The sequence below is a fragment of the Pomacea canaliculata genome, linkage group LG3 (genome assembly GCF_003073045.1).
Source record: "Pomacea canaliculata isolate SZHN2017 linkage group LG3, ASM307304v1, whole genome shotgun sequence".
Classification (NCBI taxonomy): Eukaryota; Metazoa; Mollusca; class Gastropoda; order Architaenioglossa; family Ampullariidae; genus Pomacea; species Pomacea canaliculata.
The window spans coordinates 11,261,711-11,288,013 of NC_037592.1; the positions used below are offsets into that span (position 1 = coordinate 11,261,711).

A 26,303-nucleotide genomic window follows, 5' to 3' on the forward strand; every position below is an offset into this window, starting at 1 on the left:
AAGTCGACTCTGCGGAAAACGAACTTACAAATTTGTTTAACACGACGAGGAAATAATACACGTTTAGATGTGATAATGCTTGATTGATTCATATGCATCAGAATCCTCTTATCTGGAATTTTATAGGATTGGTTGACACCAAACAGTTGAGAATGTAAGTAAACATTATTAACGTGAAGTAAAATGATTTAGAATTTCAATAATGTCGTTTGCTTTGGCTTGGGTTCGATGCAGTCATGCACAACTGACGAGGTATTGTTCACACCACGAGAGAAAAGAGAGCTGCGCAGTTCAGATGGATTTGAGGTGTTCTTGACCAAAGGCCTTAATAACACGTAAATGAAGAACAAATTAACCATTTTCTCATAATTAGTTTATATCGCGTCAAAATGAAATCATGAATGACACATGTGAATACTTCATGCGTATGTCTTGCAGTTTGTTGGCATTCGTTTGGTAAACAGATCTATAGTCACAATCAAAAAAAAAAAAAAATTTTTTTTTTAATGCCAAATGCAAAGTCTGAGAACAGATATAGGACACGATTTTAAGCTGATTGCCAAGAGTTGTGAAGGAATCAACATCTGGATCAGTATTGATGTTACAAGGAGAATACCAAAAACATGGAGCGAAACAGTGATAGAAATCCGAAAGTAATTTATAGCATTATGAGCGGAAGGCCTGTATATAACCTTTCTCCAGTAGAAGTACATTGGTGTACCCACTGAAGTATTAAGTCATTACTTTTTAACAATGATTGTACTGTGCAGGCTTCCATTGTGAAGGACAGAAGTGTTTTAAAATGAAGTTTATTAATAAGAAAAATTTCATGTTTTTGTTTACACATGGTGCACTGCATATATACACACATTCATCCACATGCTTGCATGCTGCTACTGTAAGTGTGGAAGCCTGCTCTTGGTTATTAATCATTGAATGTAAGTGATGGTTACAAAAAACACACTCACACGAACTGTCTCTCTTTCCTTCTCAACATTTATTTTATCCATTTCTTCTAGGTTGTGCCTCCTGACAGTTCCCTTCTCCTTCTTTAAGACACCACATTATACATAACTATTTATTCCCATTACTGCATTACATGCTTTTGTTTCCTGGCATATTGTATGTTGAAGAAATATGCTTTGCTCCATATCTTGATCCTGAAGCTGACCTGTGGCATGTAAACTAGTCAGTTAGAAACGTGTTTTCTCCCCAAAGACTAATTGAGAACTGTGCAGAGATAAAGATAAAAATTTATGCGCAGTTTATAAATAAGTGCAGAGTCTTCAAGGGGCACTGTAAGATTTTGTAGCTAGTCAGGTTCTCAGTTACTTATGTTGCTGCACACAATCATTTGGCAGGTTATTTCCCAATGTTGTTGCTGTAAGATGTAGAAACTTTTTGGAAATAAGACGTCTGAAGGCTATGATCTGCCAATGCATTTTCTGCATGGTTAAATGAAGATCTTCCAGTAGATCAAATATGTAGTACTTTATGTAGGGCTTTATATATGGTTTAGCAGCAGCTGGGTTCCACGTGCTTTTGAAAATACTCTAGTGCACGCATCTCCAGAGGGCGTGTGTGTTTTAGCTGGGTGAAGGAGAGTGGTGACAACCTGAGAGAGACTTTAATTAATACGAAGAACATTCCTACCGAGCCCTTGAAGTATTAGTGCTGAACAAACAGTGAAAATGCATTCAGTTCCGGATCCCTTGAATTGTCCACTCCAGTCGGCTGGTAAAAGGTAGTCTTTCGCCCTGACCTAGCACGTGACAGTCGTCTATCATGTGCTTGTAACATTTAACTTTGCGGCCTTAGCATACCTTTTGCTCTAGATGGGTTAGTGCAGAGTAAACAAAAGAGAATAAAATACCTATGTTGTTGTTTTGTGTATGCAAATCACATATTTCTTGTGATATCATCTGAAGATCTCACCTGCTGAGCTTATGTCACATCAAGGTGGAGGCAGAAAAGAAAAATGTAGATTAAAGAGAATAGTTCAGGGTGGGGTTCTCATGATGAATCTCGGCAACAAAGTAATGTTAACTCTTTTTTTTAAAAAAAACATTTAAAAACTAAGGACGGAATGGGAAAGCTTTTCTTAATAGACCAATTTACATAAAAGTATCTAAAGACTAAATATGTGTAGTACTTGTCTGGTCAAATACTTGAAGACTAAACTAGGTGCTGCAGAAGACTCAAGTTTCAAAAGAATCTGCTGTACGGAGAATTGTTGCACAAAATGTTTTGAAAACTTAAAACTGTTATAAAGAAACAAATTGAGAAATGTTTTTTCAAAAATTGTTCTTAAGCCATTTAGATGCATTGCACAAGCGCATAGGAAAAATTGTGTTGAGGGAAATGGAAGCCTGGCTTGAATAGTTTTATCTAATTAAAAAAATTGTTTAAACAGTTTTAAAATATGCACTGTGTTGCTAAATAACTGATTATCTAAATAGATTTTTAAGACCAGAGTTTGACTCGCTGGCGACAACAGCAGTTTTAACAGTAGGCAGAAAATGCCGGGGTGGAGGATAGGGCCATTTGACTGTGCAATGGCTGTTGTTTGAAGGCATTGGCTGCATGGAGATTTATAGACTGCAAGCAGGTCCAGCCCAGCAGGGGGAAAAATTTTTTGACATACAGCACCCCTTCCATAAAAGATGACAGGGTCAACCATCCTAATGGTTGGCCCCTAAGCCACTTTATGGCTGGGACGCTGGTTTGTAGAAGAGCTGATGTCTGGGGGTGATAGGTTATATCACCTGAAATTGCATGCACACTAAGCTCTTGTCTACGGCTGTGACCTTGCAAATGCTGTCCTATTTTATTGGTACACGTAGACAGTCCCTGGGCTTACCTGCAGTCAGCGCTTTGGGCTCACCTAGACTGTCGGTGCGTGAATGCGTATATATAGGAAGACAAAGCTGTTGGTGGCTAGTCTGCCAATTTTTGTGCTTTATTTTTTGTTTGTTTCTGTATTTTCAGAAGAGGATATTGAGTATTTCTTCTTCCTTTTTTTCTGGGAACAAGTGCAACAGAGCCAACGGCGTCAACAGCTTGTTTCTTGGAAAATTGAACTGTGACTGTGTTCTGCTGTGCTCACTGTTCTATGGTAAGTTATAATTAAAAAAGAAAACTCCAAACCCACTTTCTTCAGCTTTGACTTTTCGCATTGACGAAACCACACACACAAAGACGGATGATCGTTACTGTCTGAGACATTTTAGTGCAGTGTACTTTGTAATTTAAAGCAAAGCAGGTTGTGGATTCCGTTCTGCTTTGTAAACTTTCAACTCTTTTATCAAAGTAACCGTGAGACTCGAGTGCAGAAAGACGCGCTGATAAAAGCGACGCCATTCGTGGACGCAAAGTTTATGCTGACGTTCTTTATCTGTTGCATGTCATCTGTTAGGTCCCATGATGGCGGCGAAATCGCTCGTTTTCGTGCTAGGTATGTATTATAAACTCAAATTTTCAATTACTGTGTGAGGGGAACGAGCGCCAAGTCTCGTAGAGTTTGTTACCCAGCCATTCTGGAAAGCGTAGCGGCATCTTTCAGCGAGCCAGTGTTAATAAAACCAAGTGGCGGTCCATGCTATTCTCATTGCGACAGAAGGTTATAATATTTCATATAGATACTGCTCCGACTGTAGCAACATTAGTAAATACAGCGGACTAATTAATAAGAAGCACGATGTTTTTCGGCCAGATTGCCGTCAGCTGTGTCTTTATTTTCTCTTTCTGTTGTATGTACATATTGGCGTGGCGGCCCCTGAGATTTGGCGGCCCCCGTGCATGTGCACAGTTTGCACACGCCTGAGGCCGCCTCTGGTGGAGATTAATTCGCGTCCCTTACACTTGCACGTGCGAAGCCCGTGGTATTGATTGCGTGGCAACGCGCAGCATGAGAGGTTTGGGTATTCCGTGTACAGGCAAATACTGGAGTGCGTGTGGTTTGAGCTTGATAGCCATCTGCCTTGTCATTGTTCTCACTGCTCGGTCTAATGCGAGTGACCCACCATATTGCTTCCTACTACTCCAGGCGTCACTTGGGGGCTCGGAGATCGACTCTTGATAGGACAGGCTGGGTCAGACTAGCGGTGGGTATGAGTCGGAGGCTACTCGTTCACGGCAAGTTTGCTGAATATCGTTTTTTCTCTGCTTCACTCTCTCTCTTGCGCGTGCGCACATATACACACACACCCGATAACCATATCATTTTTGATTACGAGAACAAAAGTCAAATAGGCTAAATTGTTAGCGGGTATGCACAGCTTATGGCCTCAGTGAGATACAGTAAACAGTTCACAAGAAAGGTCTCGGGATCATATATAGGTGAGAGAGAGTGGCGAAAGTGGATTATTACTATCAACAACTCAAGGTGCAGGTTAGTCGTGCTTTTTTTGTTGTTTTCCTTAATGGTAAAGTGAACTAAACGTCGACTATGATCGTATTTAAAAGTTGATAAATTTTTCCTATTGGACAACTGTAAAAAAACAACCTTGTGTCACTGTGACGAAGAATTTTATCGGTAGTGTAGAACACATATTTTAAATAGGACTGGGTAGGCCAGCGCACGAATCCAGAGAACACTTTTAAAAATCGTTTTCTTTGAACTTATCACTATGCTTCGCTCATTAAGATAATTATCCGATAAAAAACGTTCCGAATAGTGCATGCGTGCCATCACGAGCTTTATTTCTCCAGCTCTTCTAAAACATCATCAGCCCTTTAGTCCTGTTTGGATGTCGAGGCACTTGAGTGACCTGACGAAATCACAATCGACTTTTTCTCGACTCCTTGCCATTCTGCGGGATGGGATGAAGTACCAGCTGTTGTCTGCATATTTCTTCGATTTGCTTTTCTCGCTTTCCTACATCTCCTTAACTTTCTCCGACAAGATCGTCCTTCAAGTCTACCTACTGAGCCCTTGCGTTCCTCGTCAGCTTCGCTGTTCAAAATAATGCATTTGACAGTCGCTTTTTTCTTTTCAAATCATTTTGTGCATACCTGAAGGCATCTTTGATGCATCAAAGTTAACTTGCTGTTTGCATTGCCATGCATGTAAAGCTGTTTTGTCACGTTTATTTTAAATGCTCGTGTGTTTTCAGTACCGCAAGTCTTAAATTACAAACAGACGAAAAACACGACTAAGAAAACTTGGATAAAATTTTGTGTTTCAGATCGTCCCTGCATGTGGTAAGAGCTATTCAATAAAGACTTGGTTGAAGTGAGGCATGAGACACGCGGACTCCTCCAGTGCCGCACTACGATTTCCACGTGCAACAGCCGCCACGTCTTCACCACCTGACTCTCCAGCCGCCCGCACGTCGCCACCTCACTCGCCCTCACCTCGATCTTTGCCGCGCCCAAACATTGCTACCCGTTTGTCTTCCTCCCCGTTGGGAGACAGAGGCACTCCCAGCTACTCCTCTGCTCCCCAGCGCAAGCCTGCCGCGCCTCACGCCATGATGCCCAGCCGCAGCAGGAGCCGTAGTCGCAGCAACAGCAGCAGTAGCAGTAGTGCCAGCAGCCACAGCAACAACAGCCGCCGTCGCCGCCGCAACAACAACAACAATAACAGCAGCAGCAGGAGCCGCAGTCGTAGTCGCAGCCGCAGCGGCTCGCCCGCCTCAACGCGAGTGCACGTCGGCAACATCGGCGACGACCCGTCCAAGACAGCGCTGATGAAGGCCTTCGACAAGTTCGGCAGCGTGCAGGAGCTGTGGTTGGCGCGCACACCACCTTGCTTCGCTTTCGTCGTGTACCGCCACCGCGACGACGCGCAGCGAGCCGTGACGGAGATGAACGGACAGTAAGTCTCGCTCCTAGGACTCGGCCTATCAAGGACTTGTCTTAGGTTGGGAGGGGAAGGATAGAGTTTTTCCATAGGTAATCTGAATAGGTTCTTTTTCTCGCATTCGCATGGTTGGCTGGTTGGAAAAAGAAAGAACTTCCTCTTTGCGCTATGGAAAAGTGTGTGTAACCAATGCTAGCAGTATAAGAGCCAGGTTGTCGGCTGATATCAGTGCATATTCTTGTGAACTTAAAAAAAAAATGCATCCTCCATCTGACATGGGTAACTTCCGCGCGAAGCTTTTGCTTTTTGAAACATTCAAATTTACAAATAAACATGCGTGCTGCTTTACTTTTTTTTCGAGAACTAACAAATAAACTAGGAAAATATAATGGTTTGGTATACTGTATCCCATTTTTATTGGATTCTTGATCTGAGAGTAGTAGACGCCATAAAACAAGAAAAATAAGAGCAGACGACTGGCGCTCTTCGTTTGTCTCTTCCTCTCTGCCCATTTGGTCATTTTCTTTCCGAATAAAAATAAACCAATATTTGTGTCAGTTAATACTTGCTTGAAAAACAGAATTTGGCCAGAATTAATAACTTTGTCTTTCTTCTGCTTCCTGGTTATTTGAATTTTTGCTTATGTGATTTTAGTTGTAGTCTTCCTGCTTCAACCACAGTCTTAGTCATTTTCGGGAATTCCAAGGTATTCCTGTCGGTTAGATAACTTCAGTGACTCGTGAATTGGTAGTTTTGTCTGTTGAGTTAGGAGAATTTTACCCATAGATCAATTGCTCATTGCCGTGAGCACGAGTACAGCCAAGGAGATTATTTTACAGCCTGTGCTTTAAGCTGCAGGGCTGAGAGAAATCAATTGTTTTTCTTATCAGAGCATTGGACTACTGGAGATTGTCGATCTTGCTAGTGGTTATAAGGGTGAGTGCATGTGTACCTACATGCTTTTGTGCATGCATATATATATATAGACGAGCTTGTGCGTATTGGTGGAGACATTTCAGATGATTGTTGATTTGTGTCATGCGTCAACTACAAACCTTTTATTTTGTTAAACTGTTGGAGGGGGAAAGATTTGTAAGTCCGGTTGTGATTGTGTAAGCTCTAGTTACCATTCACGCACCATTCCCCTCCCCCTTTTGCCTTGTGACAGGATGCTGCACGGCAACCGCCTCAAGGTGTCCATCGCCAGGCCGCGGACGCGGGGTCAGCGGGGCGGCGCCTTTAACCCCTACCTGCGCTGCTACCAGTGCGGCGTGCGCGGCCATTTCTCGCGAGACTGCAAGGAGGTCGACCGTCGCCAAGGTTACAGGTAGGCGTGCTTGCCCGCGAGCCTTAGCGCTTGCATGCTGGCTTTGGGTGGGGAGGGTGGGGTTAAGGGTCAAGTGGTCCGGAAAACACTCGATGACATCGCTATATTTCAAAATCGCTGTCCAAAAGTATTCAAGTTCTTGTTTTTGATTCTTGTAGATTAAATTCAAAGGTAAGAGGGGATCTTATTTCTTTACTCTAAAACTGTTTTTCAGCCCTTTTCAGCCCGCCCCCAACCCAGAAAAAGTTTATATACTCATAGATGTTTTTCACACAGATTTATATTTCTTTCTTTTTCTTTTTTTTCTTTTTCTTTTTTGTTTCTTTGTCATTATCGTTTCGAATGTTTTTTCAGTTGTTTCTGCTAAGTGCGTGAAATTTTGGGCCAGTCTGGAAATTTGATTTTTAACTGTATAACAAAGACCCAGCCTACTACAGACGTATTGTCAGTGCCTTTTTCAGTTCACTTTCATTTTACCAATCACGCTAACCAAAAGAAGGGGAAAAAAAGCATACATTTTGGCTTCATAGAGCTGGCAGTAGTGGTTGACCTCTGTCCTATACTGTGCATATAGGTCAGTGATTTTTGCCATTCAATTGTCAGTATCTTTCCAAGAGGCTAGAGTGAGCTGTCATTGAAATCGCGGCTGCGAGACAGCGTGGAAGAAAACCTTTCGGCAATTTACAAAATGGATAATTTAGTATTTTATTTTGTAAATTGATAACGACGATACGCTACAGATTATTACACACGACATTTAGCTTTCTGCGTACAAAGATTCTTATCTTCACGTGGTTAAGTTGGGCTCAAACAAAAAATTATAACCACGTAAACACGAAAAAAAAATATACAAAAAAAAAAAACAAACCCCGGTAGTATTTTACATAAATTTCTGTCAAAATTTCAGCTTTCGCTTATATACTAAAGTTGTCGGATGGTCAGTTGTCACTGGTGTTGACGATACTCTCCTACTGCGTCAGGGAGGATGAGGGGGTTAAGTATGGACGTTATTTTTGGCCATTTTCAACACTTTTCAGCCGTTGGCATGCTCCAGGGTTAACGTTGACGTCAAAACATTAAGGAACTCAACGTTACAAGCCGCCTTTGCTTGTTAACTCTCAATCTGATAAGTCGCTTGCACTTGAGTAGGGCAAGGGATCCATCGACGGAAGTGGTCGCTGAACAAGATTGAATTCTCTGTTCACCTGCCATTGTAGTCTTTGATCATTCTGCGCTCGGCCCTTATTAACTAGAGCTATTTAGCGACCCGCACTGATTGGGTAAGTTAAAGATTAGCGCCAAGTGGTTTAGCAGAACTGGTTCACTCCAAGACTGCCTCAAGTTGTGCTCGCTTTCTGTTCATCAGGGAATGGTATGGAATGGTATCTGCATAACAGCTTGTGCTACTTAATTGTACGTGGTGTGGTGAAATGGGGGTCACGCCAAGGCACGGGTGTCAAACCACGGCAGTGCCTAAGTACATTGGTGCCTGTCTCTCAGTGCTGTCGCGCAAGCTTTGCGTCGAGCAGGGAGGAGAGGTACCGAGGTGTGCAATTCAGACGGCGGGAAACTCTGGATGGTACGGATGGTACAGAACGAGAAAGAGAGAGCAGTACACATGGTGTGTAGAGAAGTCCACAGCGCCAGGGAGGGTCGTCTCCAACAGAAGGATATTTTATTATTCGTGAACATAATGATTTTTATTAAGGGTAAACTGTCAACACTGGAATTTGTATACAATTTATGTGTTGCTTAGAAAGAGTGCATGTGTTTGAAGGATGTGTGGACTGTCTGAGAAAGAAACGTCTGTTTTAGCGTGTGTATGTGTGTGTTTGTGATTACCTATGAGAGTCATGGTGGCGGTGCCGTATGCGTGTGTGTTTGTGTTTTTGTGTGTGTGTGAGAGAGAGGAGGGAGGGAATTGTGATTGCTCGAGAGTCCGAGGAGGTAGGGGATTGGAGTGCCGTGTGTGTGTGTGAGAGAGAGACTGTAAATGTGCACGCGTCAGTATGTATATATAATGTCCTCAGTGTCGTCACCTGGCACAAACGTCTTACTGTTATCACCATTTCGTTTCAGGAATCGCGGCCGCGCAATGGGACCCAGAAGAAGGGACATGAGATAATCAGCTAGACCCCTTCAGTCGCAAGCTACTCCAAAAGCTCGACAGTATTCAACTTTAACGTGTTTTTTTGTTCTTTTAAAAAAAACTTTTCTTCAGGATTTTGAACTTGATATTTGTTTCCTCGTCTGATTACAATAGATATTGCCGACATGCAGCTGACAGCACTCGCCACCATGTTCCAGCAGCCCATTCATTCGGTGAGAAGAGGTAATGATCTGTACTGCAAACATCGTGACACGTGACTGTAGCGGAGGGGGAGAGTGTGGAAATGCTACAGCGAATATGACCAAGCGAATGTATTTTAATGAAGAACTTCAGCTCCCAGCAACTGAGGACAAAATGTGTGCTGTGTACGATGTCACTGGCGAGTTGACGGAAGGTCCAGGCAGCAGCAGACGTTACCATCAAATGTCACACAATGTCATCTAGACCCCAGGAGAGAGCAACACAGCGGGTGCAGTTAAACGAACACCCAGCAGGATGTGGCAAGTTGGTCAGATATAGGTAGGCCGACGGTTCACGGGTACTGCTTGCATGAGCGGAACTGGTAGGTAGAGGACATTGTCCATCGAGATGCTCAAGCCAGACAAGTCTCGCTCTAGGACCAGCCGTCTGCTCACAGTTCACTTCCCTGCCATATACCCCCTTTTTAGTGGAGACTGTATTTACGGCGGTCGTGGAATATATGGCTCTTAGGCGGAAGGATAATTCAGTGCTACGGTCAGTACGCGCAACGGAAAATTCTTGCTCTGCTAATGCGTTGAGGACGTCTTGATGTTTTCGAAACTTCTGTCAAGACAAAATTTTGCTGAAAATGTAGGCTTTGCGTTTGTAGCAGTTGCTGCTTAACAAAGCAGATTTATATCTATTATCTGGCTAAAGAGTAATGTGTGAAAGAGTGCATTAATGAATCGGTTATTTTAATGAGTAAAAGATTGAGTAGCGAGGTGGGGCAGGGTGGGGAATAGAGCTTTACCAATGCACGCAGGGGCGATTGGTATATGTGTGTTCAGTATAGCAGTAATATTTTCTTACAATTTTAGTGTTTAGTAACGTTCACTTCTTGGGAGCATTTGTCAAGGGGGGGAAATTCCACTTGTCATAAAAAGCTCACGCAAGGATTCTAGAGTTGTCTCACTTGACGCCAGCAAGCAGCTTGGGTTGTCTCTCTTAGACCACGGACCCACGTTCTAGAAAACAAAAATGTATTCTCAGCTGCGAGCTGCCTCAGTTCATGTTTACCGGAACCTGTGCTGTATCTTTCTAACGGTAGAAGGTTTACGGATTTGTTTTAACGTTATAAGATTTTAAGTTTTGTGTGTGTGTGTCAACAGTAAACGTTTTGGATAGTTCGCCTCCAGCTATCTTCTAGTTGGCTAGGCAGACACCAAAAACCCTCAGACATCACAAGACCAGAGTTATATGTCTATACCTCAACACTTTCAATAATGCAAGTTCTAGTTTTAAAGCCTGTTCTTCCTCTCTTATACCTTTTACCAGTTAGGTTCTTGATTCATTGATATTTGAGTCCGTGCTTGATGCTTTATTATTCACTGCTTGTCTGCTCTTGAAGTAGTGAGTGGTATACTATCAAGCTGACTTTAACTCTTGCTTTTTGTAGCTATGCTGGTTTTGTTCCACTAGATAGTTTGCAGCTTTGCTGTTGAGTTGTGTCGTTCTTGATAGTAGCGCCTCTTTTTGCGATGATGCCGTGCAGGAATAGAGTGAATAGAGGGCGTTGTTGCCGAGACCTTTAGCGCTCACTTCTCTCTCTCTTCACTGTCTGCACAAAGTAATCAGAATAAATTTTCTTATGTACGAGTGTTCATATCAGTACCGCAAGCGCTTGCGGCAGCGGCAGTTGTGACACGAGAGACGGCTCAAGCCCGCGGCACGCAGTGCATGCACACCATACGAGATTCAGCTATTACGAACTTTAAGGAAAAGGATGTATTGGAATCACTAGACTTGCGCGTGAGAGTGTAGCACAACTCAGGAATCCTTTTCACTTTCACACTTAATGCGCATGGCCATTTTCACCGCTTCCTGCCACTGTCATTCGTTTGCAGGCGCGCACACCTCTCGCTCTCTCTCTAACATATATAATTAAATACTCGCACGGAGGTGAAGACATCTACCACGCGGTTCACTTTGGGTTGAGAGGAGTCCACTGTTATGCTTTGTGCTGGAATAGTTTAGCGCATGCAGTCTTAGGGAGGGGGGATTCTGTGCTGACGTGTGTCAGAGAAGGTCCATGGCCTCTAAAGCATGGCGTCTTTGTTGGAACAAGTGGATCAGTCGTGGAAACATGTTAATGATAAATAAAGTTTGTCTCCTCTGGCTCTTTCTGATGTGCTTCTTTGGTGTGTGTGTGTAGCTGATGGGACCTCGTTGTATATGTCCCAGACGAAAAAGTGAGCTTGCGTCACCTGGTAGAAAACGTGGGCGACAGTCACGTGCAGTTGCACTACGCCCTCACGCGGGTACTTGCACGACTGTGGTCAGGTCATTTACTCAGACCCTCTTGAGAAGGACTTGAACTCTCAGTAATAATGAAGATAATACCTCATAAAGTTAATTTTGTCCTCGTTTTGACGGGAAGCTATTAGAATTTTGACGAAGTAAATAAAAAAATCCCTCAGGTTATGTCGGTTATCATTTTAATGCTTCGTTCATATATCGGTTATTAAAAAAGCGTTGGCGAGGAAACTTAGCAACAGTAAATAAAAATCTTCATCATAACAACTCGCTTTAGAAAGATATCCCCGTGGATGTATTAACGTCTTTATTCATCAAATAGTCCTTTAACAGTGATATCTCCGTGCTCATCGATGGGCGAATGCACTACCAGCAGGCGCACTCGGTAACATCATTTCATTATCAATAACGACTCTTAAACTTTATTTCTAGCACATTTTTCAATGTTCATTTCGAAACCATCACTCCATGTTTATGACAAAGACAATGTTCTAAAACTTGAAACAAATGAGTGAACTCAAATCCAAAATGAAACAAAAATGTTCTCGAAATAAATTTGCTGTTTACAAGCGTCATATATGCAGAAGAGACAGAGGCCTTGTCTATATTTTAAGTTTTTAACGATGTACATGCTTAAAAAATGAATTACGACAAAATACACATGAAAGCTGGACTTGTATTATCAAACACCATTTAGCCGTTAATTATTAAAGAATTTTTAACTATAAGACGCACGAGTTGTAAATAGTTAAAATTAGAATACACACAGACGTGTAAATAGTATACATTAGACTAGAAGGTAGAAGCATGGTGTTTGATGTCAGTATTACATATGTCAGGACGGTGAAATTGTCTTTACAATTATTTTTACATTGGGCAGTATGTGCGGAACCTTCTTCAGTAAGTTGAGAAGTGAGGTTGGGGGGAAGAAATGAAACTAAAACAAAACAGACACCATCCCCCCTGCCCCCCAATAAACTGAGAAATCACATGTACCATGAAATGTTACGTCTGATATTATGTACAATCCAGTAATGTGTGACACCTACAGTATCAGCCCGCTTAGTGTTCGGAGAAAAAATTGTGATGCTCTGAAGGTTTAGCAAACACGGTGTTGACAATGAGGTGTTAAAGGTGTGGAGGAATTCTGATTTAGGTGAACTCTTCTGCCTGTTTTTGAGGAACTTCGTCCACTGCCGCACTTTTCTTTTCCTGTTTGCAAAAACAAGAGAAAATTAAGTGTTATCAGTCTTCGGAAACAAGATGTTTCTCCTTAAGTTTCAACTTGCCCTGGGGTAACGATTTACTATCACTTTATAACTATGTCCCCAGATGACAGTATAATAAATGAATTTTTAAAATTCTAGCAACCAAAGACTCTTACTCTATTCACAGTTCTGTTTCATCTCATAGTACCAACATGCTATACTCCCACGGAACGGGTAACAAGTATTCTAACACTAGTTTTTAAAAACAAAGGAAAACAAAGTGATCTTAATAACTACGTGGTATCAGAGTCCTTAGCTGCTTTATTTACAATTGTCCTCAATGAAAGTTTAAAATACTATTTGGAGGAAAATTACCTGCTTGGGAAAGAACAAGAAGGTTTCCGACAGGGTTTATCCACCTTTGATCGTCTATTCATTTTACACACAAATATATATAAAATGCTTCTAAATTTACATGAACGCACGCACTCACACACGCACACACAAAATTTTGCAGATAATAACAAAGTCAATATCTGTAATTTCGGGCTCTGTGAGAAACAGACAGACAAACAGACAGACCGACCTCCTTGTCACGAGTCTCTCCATAGATCCTGAGAGAGATGTCGACGATAATGGCAAGCACGGTGAAGGCGGCGAGGACGATGAAGACGCCGACCATGTTGGTGATGTTCAGCTCCGCCGTCGTCTTTTCCGACGAAGACATCGTGTCATCATCGTCCGTGCAGTTGCGTCCGGCCGTCCACCATCTGTAACACGCGCCATCCCGTTAGTCGCACGGACGCTAACATCAGCGAGTCTCACGTGCACCGTAGGAACTAGTCACAGGGACAAAGGAGGGGTTGCGATAGGCAGCGACACTTTTTTCTGCAAAGATCTTTAAAGAATGAATGAATGAACTTCAGATCCGTTCGGCAGCATCCGTCTCGTCCGCTTGCTTCTCGGCAGCAAAAGGCGGGGATCTCAAGATGGCGACTAACATAGTTGTAAAAGCTAAAAACATTGAACCATGCACCCCCGAAAAAGCAAAAAAAAAAAAAAAAAACCAAACCAAAAAAAAAAAAACACAACAAAAAAACAAAACAAAACAATCAAAAACCAACAAACAAAAAAAGCAAAAAAAAAAAAAAAAAAAAAAAAAAAACACAACAAACAAACAACAACAACAAAAAACAAAACCAAACCGGAAAGAACAAAATTGACCAAAATTGAACAAAATCAAGGCTACATGTAGCGACAATCCACTCCGTGTCAGGAGAGACGGAGAGACTTTGCCACCGTCCACCCACTTGTGCTTGAGGTCGTCCAGCACACCCGACTCCTTCAGCTGCAGCAGCCCGCGGTTGATGTCGTCCTTGTACTGCGCACCCCGCGGGAAACCCAGTGCAAAGTCCTTGGCGCCAAAGTTCTGCTCGATGGACTCGATGCCGCAGTACAGCTTGGCGTAGTAACCGTTGGTGACGCCATCGGCTATAAAGATGAAGCGACCACTCTTGACATTCTCGATGATGGTCGTTGTGTTGCTAAGTAACGATTTTTCTTCGTTGATCCTCATAAAGGCCCACATTCGCTCAAAGGGGTCTTCCTTTTGTGTCTGGAGAGGAAAAAAAAAATATGATAATATACGACAAGCAAGGAATGATGACAATAATAAGAACAAATGAAAATGTAGGAAAAGGAGGAAGAGAAGAAGAAGAAAAAAAAAAAGAGAACAAATTCTGTAAACCTTCTACTAACAATTAATTCCTGTATTCCGTGAAAACACACCAATCTCACTAAGTTGTCGCCTATTTCTTTGTTTACCTGAATAAAATGCATTAAGCTGGATCCGTTTTCCATGCCGTACTTGATCTGTGTCTGACGGGACAGGTCGTGGATGGTCTTGATGCGACTGTCAATCTGCTGCAGCGTCAGGTAAGCGGCGAGGTTGGCCGTGTAGGCGGCGTCGATGATGAGGACGGAGAACCAGAAGAAGGCGATGATGGCCCGCATGGACGTCGTCTGCGGAGAGTATTCTGTGCTCCCCTGCGGTCAGCGAGGTCAAGACCACATCCAGAACACGAATGTTCATTGGTGTTTACCTCCACTCCTGCCTCTCTTCAATTTAATTGCTTAATTAAAAACCTTATTTAGAAGTTCCTAATTTCTCAAGACAACGACAGGCACACAACGATTTGTTGTGCGCATGCGCAATGAGGAATCTGCTTCACGTACATCGAATATTAGACTTAAGTACATATAATAATAGATTTATTATTGTTGATTAGAAAAGAAAACAGAGAAGATGAAGGTTAGGTTTGTTTAACTGATTTGCTGTTAGTAGAGCAAAAGTAAATGATAATATCCTCTCAACCGCACCAAAAATTGAAAAAAAAAAAACATGCAAGGAAATGAGAGTTCTACATCAGCACTTGAACGTGAAACGGAAAATTTATATTTTAAACATATTATAAATATTCCATCGCATTGTTATTGTTATTACTATCATCACCACTAACAGACCAGACCTGCAGGAGGATGTTGAGGGCGTACCACACGCTCTCTTTGAGGTCAAACTTCTGTTGCACGCCCTGCTGCGTGGGGTCAAAGCGACTGATGAGGAAGAGAGCCAGTGCAGCCACCGCGATGAATGCGAGGATCATCATCCACAACCCAGTCTTGAAGGGACTCAGGAACTGACGACAGCAACATCATACTTGGTCAGAGCAACTTTTCTACAAACTGTTTCAGACGGAAGTTGAATCAGTGTGTGTGTGTGTGTGCGCGCGCGCGTGTGCATGTCATGCGAGCTAGTTCTCTTTCAAAGCTGTCCTGATCCACAATAAAGCATCCCTTACATGCCTACCTTTGTTGACCCAAACCTTATTCGCCATACCTACTTCTAGTAACCCTAACCATATCCCATCTTTTCCATACTTACCCCTAATAACCGTGAGACTAACCCCAGGGCCTATCCTGCAGAAACACTCGAAAAGTTCCCAAAGTTGTTGCGGCATCCAAGACCACCATCACCGAAAATTAAAAGCGACTGTGGTACTCAGCGGGTTTTTTTTTCAACCCTTTGTGTCATCGTGTTACTTCTTCTTTCAACCCTTGTGTCTCCATGGCAGCATGGACAATTATTTGGATTGATTTCCTGTCCTAGCAACGGCACGGCGCTAGAAACATACCTGGAAGAAGTTCTGAGTGTTCTTAGGCTTGCGGACCAGGATGGTGGCCTGGGTGGACAAGATGGTGTAGGAGAAGGAGATGACAGTTTCGCGCTGGGCGGTCACCTCCAACGCTCCCACCGCCATGGATGCGTTCTGTTGAATGGACGGAAGTCTTTCAGTAGTAATATCTCTTGGACAAATCATTTACCATTTGGCAACATTAACAAAATCTTTGACTCATGCTTCGTCTCTCAGAAATCGTTTTAGTTGTTCAGTTCATTTACGAGTGTGACACAAACAGAAAGAGATGTGGAGGACGTCAGTCGGAGCCAAATGATAAAGTACGAACAACAGAACTATGCGTGTTCTAAAACATCGAAGGCATAGTCAGTAAAACGATTTTGAGAAAGGCTATGATGTAAAGCCTTCTGAAAAAAGAAAGTTCTAAAAGAAAGGACTGAAAATGATGATTTTAAAAAAAAAACTAAAACAGAGATTGTGATGAAAAAATGGGGGGAGTGAGAAGTGGAGGGAGGAAATATTCTGTACCCAGCTTGCTTCTGTTTAAAAGTCTGTAATATTAACATGACAACAGAAGTGCTCACGCCAGCGGTCAGTTCCCGCACGAGGGCTCCGTAAGTACCATCGCCACCCGTGTCGCGGTCCGTGATGTCGAACAGCTCGAACCGGAAGTTGAGTTTCGTAGCAAGGGCGACCAGCAGGTCATAGGCGAAACCCGTGTAGTTGTTCCCTTGCTTGATCATGAAAGGCACATTCTGTGGGCCGCATGCAGAGACAAGCAGACAGAAAGACAGAGCACGCACGCACACGCACACATGCATGCACACACGCACACAAACACATATTAACCATCTGCAGAAAAAAGTCTTGCATCAGAGATGCTTGTCCCATCAAATGATTAGAAGGTTCCTTGCGCCATGCTTAATCATTTTTATTATTTCTGTTATTCTGTTGGATACTAGACTATCAATCAGTGGTGGATTATATATATAAATGCATTTCAAATAATCAAATCTTCTATTCAGTAAGTGTTTCAAGTTTACAAATATTCCACTTTACTATTTATGATCAAAATTCATATACGAGGCAATAACAAGGTGAATCGTTTGTGGTTTGACATTTTGCTTTGGTGTTGAACCTTTCTTTCTCCATAATATCTCGTCTCGTGGAATCTCACGTTATTAACCCTTACATTCCACACACGGGGTGCGATGTGCTGTGCTGACACATTACCTGCTTGGTGACGATGCGAAGGACATCAGAGAAGATGCGCTTCGGAGCTATCTTCTTGCCATCATTGACATGCAGATGAACCACCAGAGAACTGTTTTCAAATCCAACACTTCCAATCTGAAAGCAAAACACAAGCTTCATTATCCTTCATTCATTCATTCGTCCCAGCACTGGTACCAGCCTAGCCATTGCCTATGTTACTGTTGTAATCTTGATGGGGTCGATAAAAAAATTATATAAAAAAGGAAAACATAATAATACAGAAAACTCAGCTATGGTCAGGAGTGACGCTGAGATCACACCAGGCTCTCACCAGCCATGATGACAAGAGTCTTGTAGCTTAGACATTAATGTCCAGAAACAACTTAATTCGTGAAGCTCTTCAAGATGTTCATAATTAGTTCTTTTGTTTACATCCCATAATTGAGATTTACTGAACAAGATATTGACTTCTTGATCTTCTTCATTCAGTCAGGAAGAATCAACAAACAAGACTAGTAGACTCTGACCTTCTTGAAATCGCCTTTGAAGGCCAGCACGTCCATGGTGTAGTTCGTGCGGGCGTTGTCCCCGCGCTCCCACACATACTCCCCCAGCGCACCCTCGTAGGTCAGGGTCTGGGAGAAGGAAAGAGACAAAAATATTATATGATCATCACTGTCGTCACAAATTTCATTGTCGTAGTCGTCGTAGTCGTCGTTGCTGTTTTCAGGGCAACTAGCAGCACACGGTGGATTCTATGGGGAAGACAGATGCTTGCGAGGGTGACAAAGCACGTGCTGACCTTCTCTTTGAAGAAGCGCGCGAAGTCGTGGGCCGTGATGAGGTGGTCGCTACCCAGCGGGGGCTTGACGCAGTTGCCCGCCCCTCGCCACAGCACGTGTCGCATCAGCCCCACCACGTCCAGCGCCAAACCCAGCTCCAGCCGCGACATGTTGATCGGCAGCTCCTCTAGTGGACACAGGGCAGGCAGTCAGACATGGTGTGTACACTGTCAGTCAGACATGTTGTGTAAACTGTCAGTCAGTCAGTCAGTCAGTCAGTCATGTTGTGTACACCGTCAGTCAGTCAGACATGTGTACAGTCAGGTGGTCAGGCATGTTGTATACCCTAAGACATGTCAAGCAGTCACACCATCTACAGTTTTGCGATTTACAATCACACCGTCTCAGTCTCATCATCTACAGATCCACCATCTACAGTCACGCCATCTACAGTCACGCCACCTGCAGTCAGCTCAGCCGAAGTCGTCCCGGAAAAGACCGAACGTACGTGTAATGTTCTCGGGAATCTTCTCCGGTCTCAGCAGCTGCAGTCCGTACAGAGACTCCGGCCACGTGCCCTCGTCAGTCTGAATGACGTCTTCGAAGTCCTGCATCATAAACGTCAGCGACAGAAAACTGCCAGACTAATACACTGACATCACGCTCTCTACAGTCCCCCTAGACTGACGTCACATATCCCCACAGACGGCACTGCCCCCTAGACTGACGTCACATATCACCACAGACAGGATTGGCGACCCGACACTCTAAATTGCCGTTAAGAAAATGAGAGAGACAGTAGTCTGAAGTCAGAAGGAATGACTTCTTAGTCAGGATGTTATGGTTGCCGTGAGACAAGACACCCTCACCACCCACCGCGGCAGGGGGGTGCGACTGAAAAACATGTAAGAATCTCTCCCCCCCCGCCACCTTTCCACCCAAAACTCTCATATGTCAATAAATGGCGAATACGAATGGCACACAAAGGCCACAACTATCAATATAACGAGCCAGACAATGTTCACGGTTAGACATCACATAAATACTTGACGAAGAGAGGAGTCACAACAAGACAATAAACGGGAAAGTGGGATGTCACAAGACAATAACTGGAAAATGTAACACCACAGCATGTCAGTGACATGGTAAATAGTTGCAGACAGCTGGTAGATGGCGCTCTCTTGATCTGCCCTGTGGATTAATAACATTTTATTGTATTGTATTGTTTTGTATTGTATTGTATTGCATTGATCTCCTTTGAAGGGTCAACACAAACAATAGCGTATACAATCGTCTTTGTTCCTTGTCTTCTTCTCTGTTATCTCTATGGTCCGGGTGTCCTTACTAAAAAAATAAAAATAAAAAAAAAAATAAATAAATAAAATAAAAAGCGCCAAAAAAACTCTAGTTTCAGGGAGTGTCGACAGAATAAAAGCCTGATACTAGGATAATATTTGCAGGGCTGAGCTATAATATTCTGTTGGAGATGTGAACTGTCGTATTAACGCACTGACACTGCATTCACTCATCAGCGACTAGGTGCGGCACCGCCACACACAACTTACCGGGTAGGTGATGAACCAGTCGATGGTGTGGTGCAGCAGATGCAGACGACTTGCCTGCACACACACACACGTACACGTATATATATATACATACACACGTACACACTTATATATATATACACACACGTACACACATATATATATATACACACACATCCATGTACCTGCGCACGCACACGAAATTTAGGTGGATACGTGGTCCCCTTCCTGCCCACATGAACAAACACACGTACAACACAGCATGAACACGCGCATGGACGCAGGAATATGGGCACCAAGTAGAAACATCACCCCATACAATTTTCGACCAACTACAATTATTTTGCACGATTAGCTGCACACTCTTCATGGCCTATGGCTGTTTCGTTTCCGACCATTTTTTTCTTCGTAAAGAAATGTAACTCTACCCACATCTCTAACTCTACATTATTTAGCATTTTTAAAGCAATATTTTATTTGTCATCATCTTTGTTCTGGCTTTTGCGTGTTCTGTTGACACTGGGGGGCCTGTAGAGGCTGCAATCCCCTCCCTGGGAGGCTGGACGCCGACTAAGCCGGACTTCATATGGCTGCTGTGGTGATCATTAACCTCGCGAACTTGTTAGCCTCTCCCAGAAGCTTGTAACGACTCTCGCTTCCAGTCTTTTCTCATTAGTGCTTATCAATGCAGCCCGCGACCTTTGGTCCATCCCTAGTCAATGGTTAGCCATGATTTGATTGCTGGCAACACAAGAGGTCATGTGACCAGGGGAGGCCGAATAACCTCCCCCAACACCACACACACACATGATGCCACATTGTTTCTCCTACTCACTCCCTCCCCAAACACACACACACACAGATCTCGTGCACAAGCGGCTTTCAGACCCACGAGGGGCAGACCTCAACACATCGGAGACCTGGCGCTTGGCGGTTGGCCATTAGGCAAATGCACGTGCTGCCTGTCGTAATATGACTAGCTAGGGAGGAGGGGTAGACACATTTTTCACGTGTTTGCTGGGCTTTTAGCAAAGGTCGTATGATTAGTGGATGAGGCAGTGATGTTTGCTTATATCAAAGCCGAGCCCCTGATGTCCTATGATATCCCTGTTACATTTTGCCTTCAGTAACTGCATGGACGTGTATAGGTGGACTGCTGTCTGTCTGCCGAGACCAACGCTTAGCCTCTTAGTTGTTAGTCTCGGCGAGCCTAAACAAAGAATGTGAATAAATCGGAAGCTTTGTCGTCTCATGCCTCGTTTTAGTAGTTAGCTGGAAAAATTTGTCTGCCAGCAGTCCAGTAATACAAGTTCGTGGTAACTGCTAAATATTACTCTTTCTTTCCGTCTTTCTTTCGCAATGTTACATAATTTCTTTTGTTTGTATCTCTCTTTGTTCATTCTGGCCAAACTCTCTCGTTATTGCTAGGTAATAGTTATTGCCACAACAAAGGATACAAATAAGAGATAGATGTATACACATGTATATTAAGACTGAGATTTATATATACTTTAGGAGCTTTTATACATCGGATTTAAATAAAGTTAAATAAGCGGATGCTGTCGTTAAGAGACTTAGCAATGTGGAGATTTGTCAGAAGATAACTGCGATGATAAACTTAATTGTTCCTGCTCTAAGCGCACTTTAATCAAGAACTATGAGAAGGGAACAAGTAGACGTAGCTGTCCTCCTAATATTTTATGTTGTTGTAAGCTGATTGTGTTAGAGCTAGTGCGAACTGCCAGGATTAATAATAAATAATAAAGTTTACTTATATCACGGCATGTCCTAGTCCTATGGGCAAACAAAAATTGTAATCAGCTGCAAATTCTCTTATTTACACTATTGTTCCAGTCATAGAGCGGATCACACAGGTTCGATTCCTTTCTTACTGCCTCTTTGGAAAACAATACTGTAATGAGTTTACGAACTATAGGAAGGGAAACAATACTATTCCACCGATAAATAGTTTCAACTTATTATCCTTAAAGTGTTGCATGTCAATTAGCTAATATGTATCATTTTGGTCTGGTGCTTTTATCAAAACATTGCTAGAATCTTCTGTAGAAAATGATATCCCGGAAGACAGATTTCTATTTCTTTCTTGCAAATGCACCAAATCAGTTCGACTGATCACGATAGTCCAGAATGGCAAATGTAGTGGTGTTGAGTCCTTTCGCAAATAACAGTTACTAGAATATGCTCACACATTACAGACAGGAGGTAATGTGCGATACAAATTGTAGAACTCTCTTAGTCTGACCCTCAACCTTCTCACCTTTTTTTTTTTGCTGTTGTTGTTGGATTATGCAGCCTCGACATTCGCTCTCCATTCAGCCTGCTCTGAGTACCCTAGTCTCTATACCTTCACAAAAACAACAGACGAAGGACTTTATGAGAAAAAACTCACAGCCAGAATGACTCGATGGACGATGTCACGGCGCGTGGAGTGCAGGATGAACTTGTTCTTCTCCGAGGCCCTCAGTTCGATCAGGTTGCGCCGTAGCTCGGCGTCCTCGTGCGACACAATCCGGGTGGGCAGACGGATGGGCCACACTTGGATGCCCTTCTGACCCAGGGTCAGCACAGGTGAGAAGTCGTCTGCACAGGCGAAACATTCTCTCTCTCCTATCAGCCTCTTTCATATATCTTATGTTCTCCAGCTGATCTCCATAAGCCATTTCTGAGGTTATGTCACTGGGTTCACCCCATACCCCTCATCAGCATCCCAATGAGGCCCCGAGATGGCAGTAATCAGTCTCCTTTTTTTTTTTTTTTTGAAACGACGCGACCATTGTTCCTTCGCTACTCTACCGTTCTCTTTGGCATTTCAAATTTTATATCAATCCTCCCTTCCCATTTCCGATGACTGTTGACAAAAACTGAAACTGACTTTTATCTGACGGGTAAATATTTCTAGAAGCAAATTGTCAGTACCATAAAGGTAAATAGTTTTTGTAGCCTCATACTTTATTTCAAACTGACACACGTTCTTCACCGAAGTGACGAGAATTTTGTTCAATATTTCTTGTTATTTTGTAGTAGTAATAATAATAATAATAATAATAATAATAATAATTTTGTGAGGCTATCTGGCCCTATCAACATCTCATATCGCTGGTTACATGCATGTCAGCATTGGGTGGCTGTACAAGACAAGTTATGTTTGTGATTTCAATTTCATAGTAAACAATATAATTAGTGCGTGCGTGCGTGTGTAAAAAGACAGGTGTTTATAATGGATTCCTGATGCCACCGAGGTAACACCATCACACGACAGTCGCTGCCTGTTACCTTGGGAGAGAAGCACCACGTTCTTCCACTGCAGCTTGTGAATGACGTCAGCAATCACCGTTGCCATGGATTTGGGCTCTGGCAGTATGGAGACGACCTTCTGGGGATCCATCAGCCCGGCATTTTCGCCCGCTGGTGACGTCAGGAGGTGGAACTGATGCAAGATGACGTAGTCGGTGGATGCAAAGACGTCGATGAAAGGGCCGATGGCGATGGCCACACCTATGTTCTTGAAACTGTCGCGAGCTGAGAAACGTGAACACATCGGTTTGCTTTTTACCTGAGCAAACGTGCGAACTATTTTCAAGCTTCCACGAGACCGTGAACAGATATTCAGGTGTGAAATACACTCTAATCACATGCCAACAAACGAGGCTAGGTTTTGAGGTTTCGGGAAAAACGTCAGAATAAAGGAAAGTCTAGGTAAAAGACAAAATAAAATATTTCTCAAACGTGATCACAAGAAACGGATAAACATAGAAAATTATGAATGTAAATATAATACACAATCAAGCTGTTTCAATGAAAAATTACTCGTAAATATAACCAAAAATTCAGTATAGCCAGAAAGGACATTTAAAAGTAAACAAGACCAACTAAAGGATAAATTAAATAACTGTCAAGTCATCCGATTATTTTGTAAAATTGGGGTAACTAAAAAAATGTAAAATATAACTATCAAATTATTAATAAAATATTTACAAATGTAAAGATAGTGATTAGTTAAGAGAAAATAATGCGCTCTTTCATAGATGTTTAAAATATATCTGAAAGATCAGCCAAAACTCAAAAACAAAGCAATCAAACATGGAAGCCTGGAGTCAGCTAAATGACTCATCAGATTTACGGACACTGCAACAATTTTCTTAAAAATACCCCCCCCCCACACACACACACCTTTCTGCTCACCTTTCACGAGACTGTTGTAGAAAGTGGAGCCATTGCTGGTGTCAAAGATCAGGCTATCGAAGTACATGGCGCAGTGACCTTTATCTCTCTCGCTTCGTCCCTCCTCCATCTCCTTGATGAGGAAGTCCGCGATCTGCCGGTAAATTTCGGCGTCCAGCGATCCTGGGTAGCCCAGCACACCTGGACAAGAACACAAGAGCAGTCTAAACTAGTCTAAGCTATTTTACATCATGGACAGTACTTATTCTGGACTGCTGGCAGTCTGACGAGACCAACCCTTAGAATCTCGCGAAGTAAACTGTCAAGTCTAGGCGAGCCATTCGAAATTCATCAGGAACCTCGTCAAGCCGAGGATAGACTGCGCGAGCGCAAAAAAAAAAAAGTGAATGTCAACATCATACTTACCATAAGTTTGTTGCTTAGTTACTTTTTATTGTTGGATAAGTCGCAGACCTCCACTTCCTCCAGCAAGATAACGCAACATAAAAAAATCTCGATCGTTTGTACTTCTGTTTTTACGAGAGAAAGCGTAATCAGCTCTTACCTCTCCGTGTTGATAGCGAAACCGGAAGCTCGTTCGCTAAGGTCTCGTTTTAGTTATGTTTGCCAGCAGTCCAGTTTATACACGGTCCTGGGTTGCCTCGCGCGCAAAAAGCGGGCACCCAGCTACACCGGGGTTGTGACCGCGATGCTAACTCTGTCACAGTGAACACCTTGTGAACAACATACCAGCTTGCATCTTGTACTCGTAGGCCATCACGACGCCCAACAACAAAATGGAGGCAAACACTCGAAGGGTGACGCACTTCCGCCCCATGACTCCGGACCGTGGGTAGTGTGGCTCTTGGTTGCTATGGGAGTCTTGTTCTGATTGTTGCTGATGTCAGTTTGGGCATCTGCTTGCGACCACTGCTCAAATCAGCGAAACACAATTCATCTACAACAAAGCCACACAAATCTCAAACTTTTCACAACTTTTTATAAATATCAGGGAAACTTAGCAACAATATTTTGACTCACTACTCTACCTGTGTCCAACCTCTGTGATCATGTTCAAACTACAAGTTCATCCTCGTCGACAAGAGCGGACGACCTGTGCGTGAACGAGCGTAAACATATAAACTTAACGGTTTTAAGCGCAGAAAATCCCTGTGTACAAATAAACTTAAATCGACAAAGCATACTGTTTGGTGATTAATTTTAAGACTGAGCTTTGGTGTATGAAGGCGAAGCTGTTCCTCGACTGACACCATGCTCTCTCGTTTTCTTTTTATCTCACACAGTGACCGAAAAGAAATGATTTTTTTATTATTACCAAAAAATGTGACATTTTCCCGCCATTTTAAATCAGTGTCTTCTCCTTTTTATGCCTTTCAGATCGTCATGAAAGTGAAGAAATAAGTCGATGGAAAGCGAAGATGTTAACAGATTAATCTGGACAAAATGTCTACCCACAAACTTACCTTATTTTGCTGTTTGGGTTGTTCCTGCTGCTGATTGTAGTGGTGGTGGTGCTCTTCCTGACATGTCCACAGTTACAGGCCCTTTGCGGTCATACTTAGTACAGAGTTTCATCAATGCATTTTTCTTTTCTTTCTTTTTTTCCTTTTTTTCTGTAAGCCTATTTCTGGAAGAAGCTTGGCATTTCTTTACCACAAAAATCTAGCAACTTTGAGACAAAAAAGTTTTTTTTGTAGGAGAAAATCAAGTTAAACTAATTAACGAGAGACTTTCCTGTTTTCTGCACCTAGTAGGTGCTAGGCAGGAGTAGCAGCTATATCGAGAACGATGTGCTGGAAAGTTGTCAGACCGTCCCACTCCTGGACACAGCGGGTGGCTTCCAGACGACAGGGTGCGTGTGCATGTCCACCGCGCCAGCGAGCCCAGGCGTCAGACCGCGGACGTCAGAGGCTGTCCTCGGACCCCTCGCGCCCTCTGCCGGCTAATGCATATGCATAAGTTGACACACGCGCCTTTTGTTTCACCGGCATCCCAGCTCAGGGTCCCAACAATCAGAAGCCTGCCCCTCCGCTGGTCTGCTGGTCCACTTCATCCTCTCATTGGACCGTTCGGGGAGGGCAGATGGGAGGTTTCTAGTAGGTCGTTGCCATTTGTGCAAAAAAAAAAAAAAAAAAAAAAAGGGATCCGGTTTTCGACACGGTCATCTCTCTTTCTCCCTCCCCGTCACTCTCTTTATTTCTTTCTTCTTCCTCTCATTCACTTCGCCTTCTCTTTAATTATCTATTTGTTCATTTTCTCTCCCTCTCTCTCCTATTCTGTCTACTGGCCTGATAAGCGGGAGGGGCAGGGAGGATTGGTGTACCCGCGCCCACTACTGTGATGGAGGCCTGGCCTTTGGCAGTAGTTTTTTTTTTCTTTTTTTTTCTTTTAACCAAAAACGGAAAGAAAAAGCAACAATAGAAA

General features: G+C 43.0%; 2 protein-coding genes across 11 annotated transcripts; one reads left to right on the top strand and one right to left on the bottom strand.

Annotated features, from left to right (window-relative positions):
* Positions 1 to 11,595, top strand: LOC112558665 (transformer-2 protein homolog beta-like). Of its 8 annotated transcripts, none has more exons than XR_003098221.1 (6): positions 1 to 154; positions 2,989 to 3,115; positions 5,187 to 5,818; positions 6,972 to 7,130; positions 8,497 to 8,839; positions 9,210 to 11,595. XR_003098221.1 is itself a non-coding variant. In XM_025229235.1 (6 exons), exons 4-6 carry the CDS (start codon positions 5,241 to 5,243, stop codon positions 9,253 to 9,255), a joined length of 783 nt encoding a protein of 260 aa, XP_025085020.1. In that variant the 5' UTR covers positions 1 to 154; positions 2,989 to 3,115; positions 3,416 to 3,454; positions 5,187 to 5,240; the 3' UTR covers positions 9,256 to 11,595. The 8 variants fall into 8 exon arrangements, 6 of the variants coding, with proteins under 6 accessions (XP_025085020.1, XP_025085024.1, XP_025085018.1 ...); XR_003098222.1 differs by having other exon boundaries at positions 8,497 to 8,751; XM_025229235.1 differs by lacking the exon at positions 8,497 to 8,839 and adding an exon at positions 3,416 to 3,454.
* Positions 11,025 to 26,228, bottom strand: LOC112558662 (glutamate receptor ionotropic, kainate 2-like). Of its 3 annotated transcripts, none has more exons than XM_025229227.1 (17): positions 25,343 to 26,228; positions 24,609 to 24,788; positions 23,880 to 24,059; positions 22,971 to 23,216; positions 22,087 to 22,277; positions 19,698 to 19,751; positions 18,641 to 18,740; positions 18,153 to 18,319; positions 17,878 to 17,985; positions 17,369 to 17,485; positions 16,720 to 16,890; positions 16,133 to 16,267; positions 15,470 to 15,637; positions 14,766 to 14,987; positions 14,252 to 14,556; positions 13,528 to 13,711; positions 11,025 to 12,945 (listed from the first exon to the last, which is right to left on the bottom strand). In XM_025229227.1, the coding sequence occupies exons 2-17, from the start codon at positions 24,694 to 24,696 to the stop codon at positions 12,886 to 12,888; spliced, it is 2,496 nt and encodes an 831-aa protein (XP_025085012.1). In that variant the 5' UTR covers positions 24,697 to 24,788; positions 25,343 to 26,228; the 3' UTR covers positions 11,025 to 12,885. The 3 variants fall into 3 exon arrangements, with proteins under 3 accessions (XP_025085012.1, XP_025085013.1, XP_025085014.1); XM_025229228.1 differs by having other exon boundaries at positions 24,609 to 24,816; XM_025229229.1 differs by lacking the exon at positions 25,343 to 26,228 and adding an exon at positions 24,908 to 24,928.
* Between the last annotated feature and the right edge of the window lie 75 nt (positions 26,229 to 26,303).

Bases quoted from the DNA above. Each gene is read 5' to 3' on its own strand.
- LOC112558662 (XM_025229227.1), bottom strand. From the start codon at position 24,696: ATGGGGCGGAAGTGCGTCACCCTTCGAGTGTTTGCCTCCATTTTGTTG. The intron at 18,741-19,697 runs GTAAGTTGTGTG...TTTATGATGCAG, and splicing joins ACTGGTTCATCACCTACCCG to GACTTCGAAGACGTCATTCA. The intron at 18,320-18,640 runs GTACGTTCGGTC...TGTGTCCACTAG, and splicing joins GATTCCCGAGAACATTACAC to AGGAGCTGCCGATCAACATG.
- LOC112558665 (XM_025229235.1), top strand. From the start codon at position 5,241: ATGAGACACGCGGACTCCTCCAGTGCCGCACTACGATTTCCACGTGCA. The intron at 5,819-6,971 runs GTAAGTCTCGCT...GCCTTGTGACAG, and splicing joins GTGACGGAGATGAACGGACA to GATGCTGCACGGCAACCGCC. The intron at 7,131-9,209 runs GTAGGCGTGCTT...ATTTCGTTTCAG, and splicing joins GACCGTCGCCAAGGTTACAG to GAATCGCGGCCGCGCAATGG.